Consider the following 11381-nt stretch of genomic DNA (forward strand, 5'->3'; position numbering starts at 1 on the left):
GCAGGTTGTGAGTTCAGCCAATCTAGGAGCAAGAATCTGGTGATGTCACTTTCTTTGTTTTCTCTCTCTCTCTGTGTGTGTAAGTGTAAGTCAGACTAAACTCCAACGTGGGAACTTGATCCTGCCTTGGGCTACATGAAATAATGTATTTGAGCATCATAAGAGTGTAATTGGAGAGCGGACATAGGAGAGATAGGATATCAGTGAGCTGTGTAACAAAGCCAGGAACATAGGAAGTTGTCTTATACCAAACCAGATCATTGGCCCCCCAAGCTCGGTATGGTCTACGCTGTCTACACTGGCTGGTAGCAGCTCTCCAAGATTTCAGATGGGATCTCTCCGTCCTACCGGAAGATGCCAGGGTTCGAATCAGGAGCTTTATCATTTAGCTGTGGCCTTGAAGTAACCACTGACCACTTAGGGCAGTGTTGGCCAAACTTGGGCCTCCAGCTGTTTTTGGACTACAACTCCCATCATCCCTAGCTAACAGGACCAGTGGTCAGGGATGATGGGAATTGTAGTCCCAAAACAGCTGGAGACCCAAGTCTGGCCAACACTGACTTAGGGTTTCTGATGACCTCTGGGCTTGACAGAGGAGGCGCACGGTGTTAATTTGATGGTGCTCAGGGTGCATTGAAAGAAATGCATCAAGCCCAGTTGGTCAACTATTTCTTATTTAGCGCATGAGCTAAATTTAGAGCAGAGCTGTTCTCCTAAATGATTTTCAAGTGGGCTTAAACTTGCTGTGAGTTCACAGAGAAGCATTAGTTAATATTCCTTCAGAAGCAAAATACTGTGTCCACTGCTGCAAACCTTTACCACGCCATCTCTCTTTGTGCATTTCAGTAATCACCTTGGAAAGAGCCTGCAGCTGTTGATGGACAGAGTGGATGAGATGAGCCAGGATATTGTCAAATACAACACCTATCTAAGGAACACCAGCAAGCAGCAGCAGCAGAAACACCAGGTTGGTTTTGGTGGGGTGGGGGGCTGAAGCACATCTGTTTGGGGGTGAAATGACACATTATGTGGCTTCTGTAATAGATGCAAATTGAAGGATCTTTGAATTGCATCTCCTAAATACACAAGCCTGTTCGGAAATCTAATCTCTGTATCCTAGACGCTCATTACATGCAGAGCATGGGCTGAGCTATGGCTCCTTCCAGCTCCTTCGCTTGCCAACATAAATCTGCAGGGGCAAATTTATGAGAAGATTTTGGAGATGGAAAAAGTGATTTGAAGGAGGGGTGGTGGTAGAAATCCAGGACTGTTACCCCACCAGTTCTTGCTTAACATATACAGTAATTGCTGTAAAATGTGGCTCATTGCACCATACTTAAGTCTGTTCATTATTGAGATATAGAACAGTTCTGTGCAAGAGCAAGCCATTTTGGTACATAATGCACCTACTCAGTGCAAAGTATAAAAAATAAATGTATCTGATATCCATCTTCTTCTTCCTCTCCTCTCCTCTCCCCGATTTCTTTCTGGTTTCGTGCTGTCTGAGATACAGATCTTTAAGCTCTTATTTGCTAACATTTTCTAAATCTGGAGGTATTTTGGTTCTGCTATCAAGCAATAAAATGTCACCACACATTTCTTTGCTCAATAGTCAGAAGCTTTAAGAAACCCAGCTTTAAAATATAAATATATATATTTTTTTATATAAAATTTTTATTGGTTTTTCAACATATATTATAAGACAATACAAACCACAAACACTAACAGACAAACATATAAACATGTATAATTTCATAAAAATTTTTCATATACCCAATTTCAACGACTTCCCCATGCCTCCCTTTTCTGCATCCTTGTTTTAAATTTTTTCAGCAACCCCTGGTCTTAATTACTTATTAATTCCTTTCTTTGACCTTTTCTTTCCTCATATCCAATCCTTTATCGCTGCAAATCTGCTATGCTTTACCCATGACATTTTAACACTCAATGATTTTACAAGAATTTTTAAGATAAAGTTTAAATTTCTTCCAATCTTCCTCCACCGTCTCTTTCCCTTGGTCACGGATTCTGCTCGTCATCTCTGCTAGTCCCATGTAGTCAATCACCTTCGTCTGCCACTCTTCCAGTGTGGGTAGTTCTTGTGTCTTCCAATACTTTGCTAGTAACACTCTTGCTGCTGTTGTAGCATACATAAAGAACGTCCTATCTTTCTTTGACACCAATTGGCCCACTATGCCCAGGAGAAAAGCCTCTGGTTTTTTATGAAAGGTACACTTAAGCACCTTCTTAATTTCATTATATATCATTTCCCAGAAGGCCTTAATCCTTGGGCACGTCCACCAAAGGTGATAAAAAGTACCTTCAGTTTCATTACATTTCCAACATTTATTATTGGGCAGATGGTAAATTTTTGCAAGCTTGACTGGGGTCATGTACCACCTATAAATCATTTTCATAATATTCTCTCTTAAGGCATTACATGCCGTAAATTTTATACCGGTGGTCCATAACTGTTCCCAGTCAGCAAACATAATGTCATGACCAATGTCCTGTGCCCATTTAATCATAGCTGATTTAACCGTTTCATCCTGTGTATTCCATTTCAGCAGCAAGTTATACATTCTAGACAGATTCTTGGTATTGGGTTCTAACAATTCTGTTTCTAACTTTGACTTTTCCACCTGAAAGCCAATTTTCCTGTCCTGTTTAAATACTTCATTTATCTGGTAATAATGAAGCCAATCTCTTACTTTAGACTTCAGTTTCTCATAGCTCTGTAGTTTCACATTTCCTCCTTCTTGTTCTATAATTTCACAGTATTTTGGCCATTTAGATTCCATATTAAGTTTTTTGACTTCCTTAGCCTCCATTGGTGATAGCCACCTAGGGGTTTTATTTTCCAGCAGATCTTTATAACGAATCCAAACATTGTATAATGCTTTCCTAACAATATGGTTTTTGAAACCTTTGTGTGTTTTTACCTTGTCATACCATATATATGCGTGCCAACCAAACCTATTATTGAACCCTTCTAAGTCCAAAATGTCTGTGTTCTCAAGAAGTAGCCAATCTTTCAGCCAGCAAAAAGCTGCTGCTTCATAGTACAGTCTTAAGTCCGGCAGGGCAAACCCCCCTCTTTCTTTTGCATCAGTTAGTATCTTAAATTTTATTCTGGGCTTTTTGCCCTGCCAGACAAATCTGGATATATCTTTTTGCCACCTCTTGAAACAATCCATTTTGTCCACAATCTGCAATGTTTGAAACAAAAACAGCATTCTTGGCAAAACATTCATCTTAATAACAGCAATTCGGCCTAACAAGGAAAGTTTCAAATTTGACCATATTTCTAAATCTTTCTTAATTTCTATCCAACATTTCTCATAGTTATCTTTAAATAGGTTCACATTCTTAGTTGTTAAATTGACCCCTAGATATTTCACCTTATTTGCTACCATTAATCCAGTTTCACTCTGAAACTTCTCTCTTTCCTCCACTGTTAAGTTCTTTCCCAGTACCTTTGTTTTTTGTTTATTTAACTTAAAACCAGCCACTCGACCAAAAACTTGTATTATCTCCAAAACTTTTTTCGTACTAGTGTCTGGCTCTAAAATATAAATAACTACAAATGCTATTTAAGCAGCAAATTATGAATGCTTCACAAACCAGAGGTTTTTGTACCTTTTGCTCTCCTAGGTAACTCATAATAATACACCATTGTTCCTTTAAAGATTAGAGACGATTGAGAATAAATGTTTTGCTAACTGCCTTGTCTCCCTTGCTGCCAGTTGCTCCATTTTTGCATCTAAATAAGTAGGTTAAGGTGTATTGAAAATGCTGTTCTGGAAGTGCTACTAGATTCATGCTTTACATAACTAAAGCCAGAACAGTTGTTCAGTCTTTCTCAAACAGACGGCAAACTGTACCACTTTCCCCTCCTTCCTCCAACCTTATTGAGTTGTTACATGCAAAGGATTTTGCAGAGTTTTACGTGTGACTTCTTGGCTCTATTCCCACCCAATATCCACCCCCTTCTCTGCTAATCGTAATGTTCCTCCTCTTGATCCCATGGTAAAAGTTACCGACTTGCAAAATTGGCAGTAGAAAACCCAGTTCAGAAAAAAAATGGCTGGACTTAAGATTTTCGCATAAATGTCTACTTCTTGGACCCATGCTGCGTTCTTCTTTTGAACTTCTCGGAATCCAGAGAGTTGGGCACAAGTTTGGGTGGCTTCTGAGTCTCAGTACAGTGGTACCTTGGTTTATGAACTTAATCCGGTCCAGAAGTCAGTTCTTAAACCAAAGCGTTCTTAAACCAAGGTGTGCTTTCCCATAGCAGCAGGGGACTCAATTTACAAATGGAACACACTCAACAGGAAGCGGAACATGTTCTGCTTCCAAGGCAGAGTTCACAAACCAAAACACCTACTTCCGGGTTTGCAGCGTTCTTCATCCAAGTTGTTCATAAACCAAGATACCACTGTAGTCTTTTTTGTAGCATACACAGTGAAGCCTGTTTTGCTTCAGAAGCTTCTGGGGCCAGGCCAAATGATGATTAGGCCCCCAGTCCAGCAGCATCTCCAGTGATGCAAATTTCGGCAATGGCCTCTCCCCCCACCCCACCCCGCAAACCCAATCCAATTTCTTTTGTAGACCACATTGCTGATTTAGGTGGGGTAGATGGATCACCCAGTGAAAGGGGGGTTGAAACTGCCATGTTTCTTAGCCTGGGGGGGGGGGAGGGAACAAGATGGGAACCACTTCATTTTAAAGCTCAACAACAATTAACAGCTTTTTTGTGCCAGCAAAATGGAATGTTTTGAAGCCGGCTTAAGCTGCGTGAAGTAAGCTCAATACATGGAAAGGCAGCTCCTCTGCATTCTTCAGAGAAATCCTTTGGAGGAGAGAGTCTTACCACCATGTTCCCTCTTTTCCAGTACCAGCAGAGACGTCAGCAAGAGAACTTGCAGCGTCAAAGTAGGGGAGAGCCCCCCCTTCCGGAGGAGGACATGAACAAATTGTTCAAGCCACCACAGCCACCTCCCAGGATGGACTCACTGTTGATTGCAGGTAACACTTGCAGCCTTCTTCTTTCTTTGTGACCTTTCAACGGCCCCGCGTTACTACGCTTCTTTGAGTAATGCTTTCATGAGAATCAACAAAATGCTGCGAAATAGATGCGAAGAGGGACGCGGGTGGTGCTGTGGGTAAAAGCCTCAGCGCCTAGGGCTTGCCGATCGAAAGGTCGGCGGTTTGAATCCCCGCGGCAGGGTGCGCTCCCGTTGTTCGGTCCCAGCGCCTGCCAACCTAGCAGTTCGAAAGCACCCCCAGGTGCAAGTAGATAAATAGGGACCGCTTACTAGCGGGAAGGTAAACGGCGTTTCCGTGTGCGGCTCTGGCTCGCCAGAGCAGCGATGTCACGCTGGCCACGTGACCCGGAAGTGTCTGTGGACAGCGCTGGCCCCCGGCCTCTTGAGTGAGATGGGCGCACAACCCTAGAGTCTGTCAAGACTGGCCCGTACGGGCAGGGGTACCTTTACCTTTACCTAGATGCAGCATTGGGCAATGGGTCCTGATTTTATATCCAAATGGGAACCATAATAACGTGTGTGTGTGTGTGTGTGTGTGTGTGTCTTTGTCTTTCCGTTTCATTATATCCTTCCTTTCTTTCATGGAACTCCAGACATCATGCTCCCCATCTAGCAAGGTGGATTTATCCTGTGTCTTCATACCATGTCCTGGAACTAGACAACTGAGCTTTAACATCAGGCTGGTGATCCCAGTGAGATTTTCAGATCTAGTCCCCCCGTCCCCCCCCATACCGACCTTCTTTCCAGAAGGGTGCAAAGTTGTTTTAATAGTAGTTTCTTGGGCTGCCCTCCCTCGTTTAGCTGAGTCTGTAGTGTTTGGGATTAAAAGCATCTTCACATTTTCCCCTGTTCATCCAAGGTGGCCGAAGTGAGATGCAACAGGTAGTGCATGGTTTTTCTCTCTTTGATATTTCGCCTTTGGAAAAAAGAGGCAGACAAATCCCAGCTCAAGGCAGAAGGGTGGACGGTACACTGTGAAATGGACAGGGGGTGAACAGGCAAGGCGAGAGAACCATTTTTCGTGCTGCAGAAACATGGACCGTTTTCTATTAATTGAAAGCTACCCACCAAGCACCCAGATTTTTATCCACCTTGGTAGTTTGGTCAATAGAGCATGAGACTCTTAAATCTCAGGGTTGTGGGTTTGAGTCCCACATTGGGCAAATGTTTTCTGCATTGCAAGGGGTTGGACTTTCGCAATTCCTTCCAATTCTACCTTTCTATGATGCTATGTTTTCAGTTCTATCCCCTATCCCAGGTTGGTTCAAGAGCAAGGGCTGATGATGGCACATTGATAAGAAAATTTGGAGTAAAATTTAATGCACACAAAAAATGCTGAGCTCCCCTTTTTTTCACAAATAGCACACAGTGAACAATTTTATAGTGCAACCATGTAGCGCAACCCCCCCTTTTTGTTGTTGTTTGCAAATGGGTATGGTTTAAATTCTGGTAATGAATTCTCCCAGCAACCCAGTGCTTGTTAAAGATAAAGCACACCCCAGCTCTTACTTTTAAAAAATTACGCTTCGGTTTATGTCTGTTTTCTGGTGGGTTGTACCTCGACCATCTCCTAGAGTTAAGCAAGCAGCAGCCAATTGACGCTCTAACAGCCTTCAGCCAAAATGCTTTTCTTTTTAGCAGAGTCAGGAAAAGACCTGAAAACGTTCATTATTTTAATGCACGCGGAATTAAGTTGGGGATCAAAGCTGAGACTTGGGTGGTTTTGCTTCTGAAGCATTTAGAAACCTTTAAAAGTAGAGCATTAAATTGGAAGTGTGTTAGTCTGCTAAGCAATTCTAATTTTGATGATCCGGCTTTGTCTTTCTCTCTTTCTCTCTCTTTTGCTCTTCCTGACTAGCTAGAGAAATGAACTGTAGAGGCAGAGTGCGTACAAAAAATAATAATAAAATGGGGTGGTGGAGACACTTTTTTTGATTTGTACAGCACTTGAGACAAAGCCTTCACAGCCTGCTGGCTCGAGACATTACTAATAATGTGAGGGAACTAACAAAAACATGACCCACAAAATGTCAGGTGGATGAGGCAAGCATAGTTTCCAGGCCCACAGTTGAAGAGAGACATTTTTCTCTTCATAGCCTTCCCAGAAATCCCTGTAGCGTATCAAATAATGTGGGATCCTGCATAGTCCTGGGAGCATGTTACATACAGTATTGCTGCCTCGATAGGATTCTAACAAACAAAACCTTGCATTTTTAACAGCAAACCTCCAGTTCATGTTGAGCAATTAACCAAACAAATGTGAGCCACATAGGCCAGCAGAAAGCATCGCATGTCACACAACCAGCCACACCAGGGGCCCCTTTTCAGCCCAAGGGACAAGTTACCTCAGGGGCAGGCAACCTAAGGCCCGGGGGCCGGATGCGGCCCAATCGCCTTCTCAATCTGGCCCGCGGACAGTCAGCATGTTTTTACATGAGTAGAATGTGTCCTTTTATTTAAAATGCATCTCTGGGGTATTTGTGGGCATAGGAATTCATTCACCCCCCCCAAAAAAAAATATAGTCCGGCCCACCACATGGTCTGAGGGACAGTGGACCAGCCCACAGCTGAAAAAGGTTGCTGATCCCTGGGTTACCTCATGGCAACCCCTTTTTATTTCACCCTCTAAAACTCAGTGGTGCTCCTGTCTATATGCTGGCATTCTGTTTCTTGGTGTGTGGCAAAATGTTTGTGGAGATGGGGAGGCCAAATATTTGGAAGAGTATGGAGAAAATTTGGGGGCTCTCCCAGTCTCTTAACTTCTGCCTCCCATCCAACTTGACAGGTCTTTGACATATATTAGCTCCTGTCTGCAAATGTGTTTCTCGAGTTCTGTTTCCTGGTCATGCTATAAAGTGCGAGAGAATGTTTGTGGGATGGGATGGAATATTAGGACATTCTCTAGGGCCATGAATTCACAGTTTTAAATTTTTTTCTTTCTCTCGCTCTCTCTTTCTCTTCCCCACTTCCCACTTTTTGTTCATTTGCAGGTCAAATTAATACTTACAGCCAGAACATCAAGGAGTTCACTGCGCAGAACCTGGGCAAACTCTTCATGGCTCAGGCACTTCAAGAGCACAACAACTAGGGAGGAAGATGAAGTGTTTAACGGTCTCTTGCCCAAGGGAGGAGATGTTCTGAATCTCAGCTCATTTTTGCTTAAGACATTTTCCATTGTTCGTTGCAAAATGAACCAAGAACTAGACTCCCTCATGTGTTTTGAGTAGAGTTATCCCTCTTCTAAAATAAATAAATAAATAAACGACCAGTTTTAAACTTTTTAGCATGTGCTCTTATTGACTGTTGGGCGGCTATCTCCAGGATTTTTTACATGCCACGTATTGTAACTCGCACGTGAGTGTTTGATCTAACCGATCACTTAAACTTGCCGTTGCAGTAGGGGGAAAAATCCTTCCTCTGCGCAATGACAAAGGTGACTGGACAGAAGAAATGCCCTTTCTCAACAGAGTTAGCCGAGGCTACTTTGAACTGGATTTCCCATTTTGCATTAAAAAAAAAAAAGTTAAGAAAACTGCTAGACTGAAACCCAAAGTTCAGGGGCCAGCTTGGATGTAATGCTGGGAGAGAACTGTGAACTGGATCTCCTGTGAGGTTTTAAAAAAATATTTAAAAAATAGTACCTGCAGCCAGTGCTTTTTTTCCTGGGGGTACGCAAACCCCTTAAACATTTTGTGAATCTTTGTACTTTTGTCCATTTACTGTATTTATTTTCCCCGATTTGAACTACAACATGGTGGTTTTCTTGAGTCAAAATGAGAGTACCCCTAAACATTTTTTTAAGAAAAAAAGCACTGCCTGCAGCCACGAGTGAGAACCCCAGTTCAGATTAGGACCACAGCATTGAGGGAGGGAAGGTTTCTCTTTGCCCCTGTGAAAAGAAATATACAGGTATCAGTTTGTTATCTGAAAGTTTTCTTCCGTGGGACGAATAGTAGTCAGGAAAATGGTGCTGGAACAAAATGCTAATGACACAGCCCCAATCTAAATTTGTCGTCTTGCCCTGCGGCACTGCCCAGCTACATTTACTGTTTGCAAAAATCATGGGATAGCAGATCATATGGTCCAAAATGTGGGACTCACAACAGGCGCTTCTGGTAGATACAGTGACTCACACCTTTGGCTGTTTCCTAGCTGTTGCCATGACCATGTTTTTAAAATGTGAATAGACTAAATGTCATAAGTGGCTTTTAACAATGGAGAATTCTCACTTAAGCAAACACCTTTCTTCCCAGTGGTTAAGGCAAAAAAAGAGGAAGAAAATAGCAAGATTGCAAAGGCTATATTCAGTGATTCTCCCCCCCCCCAAAGCCTGTGTATTCAAAAGGAGAGGGGGATAATTGGCGAGAAGTAGAATTACTCGGTGTGTTTCAGTGTTAATTCATTATCGGGTTATTTTGGATGGGGATATCTTTATTTTGCATTGGGGAAATTAAGGGTGCTTTTGCTCTCAGCCAAAAATGTCAAAAGGGGATTAATTCAAATTAACTCTGAAAGGGGACAAGCGCATGGAATAAAGGGAGGCAGGGAGTGGTTTGAGAGAGATAAAGCTGTGAGAGTGTTAAATCCAGTTGTCAGAATGGAAACTTTTTGTGTCGTCCCCCCCCCACCCCGCCTCCGCCCTCAGCAACTCCCAAGCCTTTAACTTTATAGAGATTGTTCGCATTATGTAAATGTATATGCAAATTGTTTGCAAACCTCAGGCGCTTGGCAAAGTGTCAGAGCGGGCCGTGGTATTTCAAAGTTCAGAGTGGACTGTTTCTACAGCCTTGCTTATCTAAACTGTTGAATCTGATTAAATATCCTGTTACTCTGCACAGTGCCCCACTCTTGAGTGCCGCCATTCTACAGAAATCACGTCCAGGAACCTTGAGCGAAATTCTTATATATATTTGGCAAGGAATTAAAGCTTTTTATAATAGAAAACCAAGGCTTCGTAGACAAGAGGGGGTAGTCTTCAGGGTTTCTGAAAATAGTGTAGGACGCCACATTGACATTTGAACCAAATACCTCTTGCACACCAAAGACCGTGGCTATGAGGCTACAGTTATATAAGAAGCACCTTCCACTTCCTGATCTATAAGGTTGGGTCTGTAGGCTCGGACCATGGGAGATTGCAAAGGCCGGATCGTGTGTGTGTGTGTTGCACCTGTTTGCTCCTGCAGCTGCGCTGAATCAGGAGCTAGTTGGTCTGTATGCAGCCATGCAACGGCTGGGTGGCAGCAGAGTTTTCCAAGATGCTGCAATCATTTGTTCAAAGCCAGTATTGTTTTGCTAATGACTCCACTTCTGGGAGATCACTGTATCCAAAATACACAATGCCTCCAGCATAGCAGGACCACTGGATGGCCTGGCCCATGCCATTGGCTTGGTGTGATAGTCCCAGACACACCAACCCAGGAGAGTCTTAAAAAACAACCCCCCCAACCCCCTCAAAGTCCTAGTTCACTTTGCAGCACGAGAGAACTTAAATTCATTCTTGTCAGCTTTATTGATGCTCTGAAGATGAAATCCCATCCATCGACTCCTGGAAATACTGGGTACTTTGGTGTAATGTTCACAGGGTATTACTTATATTAATGGGGGAAACGTTCATTTGAAAGCCTAATGCATCATGTGAATGGATTTGCAAACTAAGGGACCTGGGAAAAGGAGCCCACTTGAAGGGAAACAAGTCAAAATCTAAATTCTTGTGGCAAGAATTTGCTTCCTAGGTTGTGAAACGCGAACGGTGGGCCTTTTCACTTTCTTTTTAATAGACAAGTGTATGTTTAATCCTTGTTTGTTTTACTTGACACACTGATGTGTCTTTAATACTGCTGTAAAGAAGAAATTTGGTCATTTTTTCCACATTTAAAGCCCTCTTGTAACTACTTTGGCCAGCACTGAAGAATTTACTTCATTGTTAATAATCTTATACCAAAGCATGTTAACACCCAGCTCTTCCCCTTACCTTGAGTGCTAGTAACCCAGGCAGTTAGCGAAGAAAACCCCACCCTCGTCGAAGAACCATAACTCCTAATGGAAAGTACAGGAGTGGAATGCAATTAAATGATGGAACTGTCTTCCATCTTTGATTGTATTTCACTATTTCCTGCACATTCTCAAGTCTCCCTGCAGCAACTGTTTGGATAGCTGGATGTAAACGCAGACTCCTAGGAACCCTGCAGATGCCATTTTTCTTGCTCATTCATGGTGCTGTCAGGGTCGTCATATGTGATCCCGCCTTTTTGGGGTGGTCATACCGCTTCTCTTCCAATCAATGCATATCCTGCAAGCTGAAGTCCTGTAACTTTTCACACTACAAATGTTCTG

General features: G+C 42.7%; 1 protein-coding gene across 1 annotated transcript in view; it reads left to right on the top strand.

The window, feature by feature from the left end:
- EIF3H (eukaryotic translation initiation factor 3 subunit H) overlaps positions 1–8329 on the top strand; it is a 73973-nt gene extending 65644 nt beyond the window's left edge. Inside the window, exons 6-8 of the mRNA XM_053395409.1 lie at positions 847–967; positions 4896–5028; positions 8039–8329. Coding sequence (XP_053251384.1) covers positions 847–967; positions 4896–5028; positions 8039–8136 — 352 coding nt within the window. The 3' untranslated portion in view covers positions 8137–8329. The remainder of the gene's footprint in view (positions 1–846; positions 968–4895; positions 5029–8038) is intronic.
- Positions 8330–11381: the final 3052 nt, after the last annotated feature.

The sequence above is a fragment of the Podarcis raffonei genome, chromosome 7 (assembly GCF_027172205.1).
Source record: "Podarcis raffonei isolate rPodRaf1 chromosome 7, rPodRaf1.pri, whole genome shotgun sequence".
Classification (NCBI taxonomy): domain Eukaryota; kingdom Metazoa; phylum Chordata; class Lepidosauria; order Squamata; family Lacertidae; genus Podarcis; species Podarcis raffonei.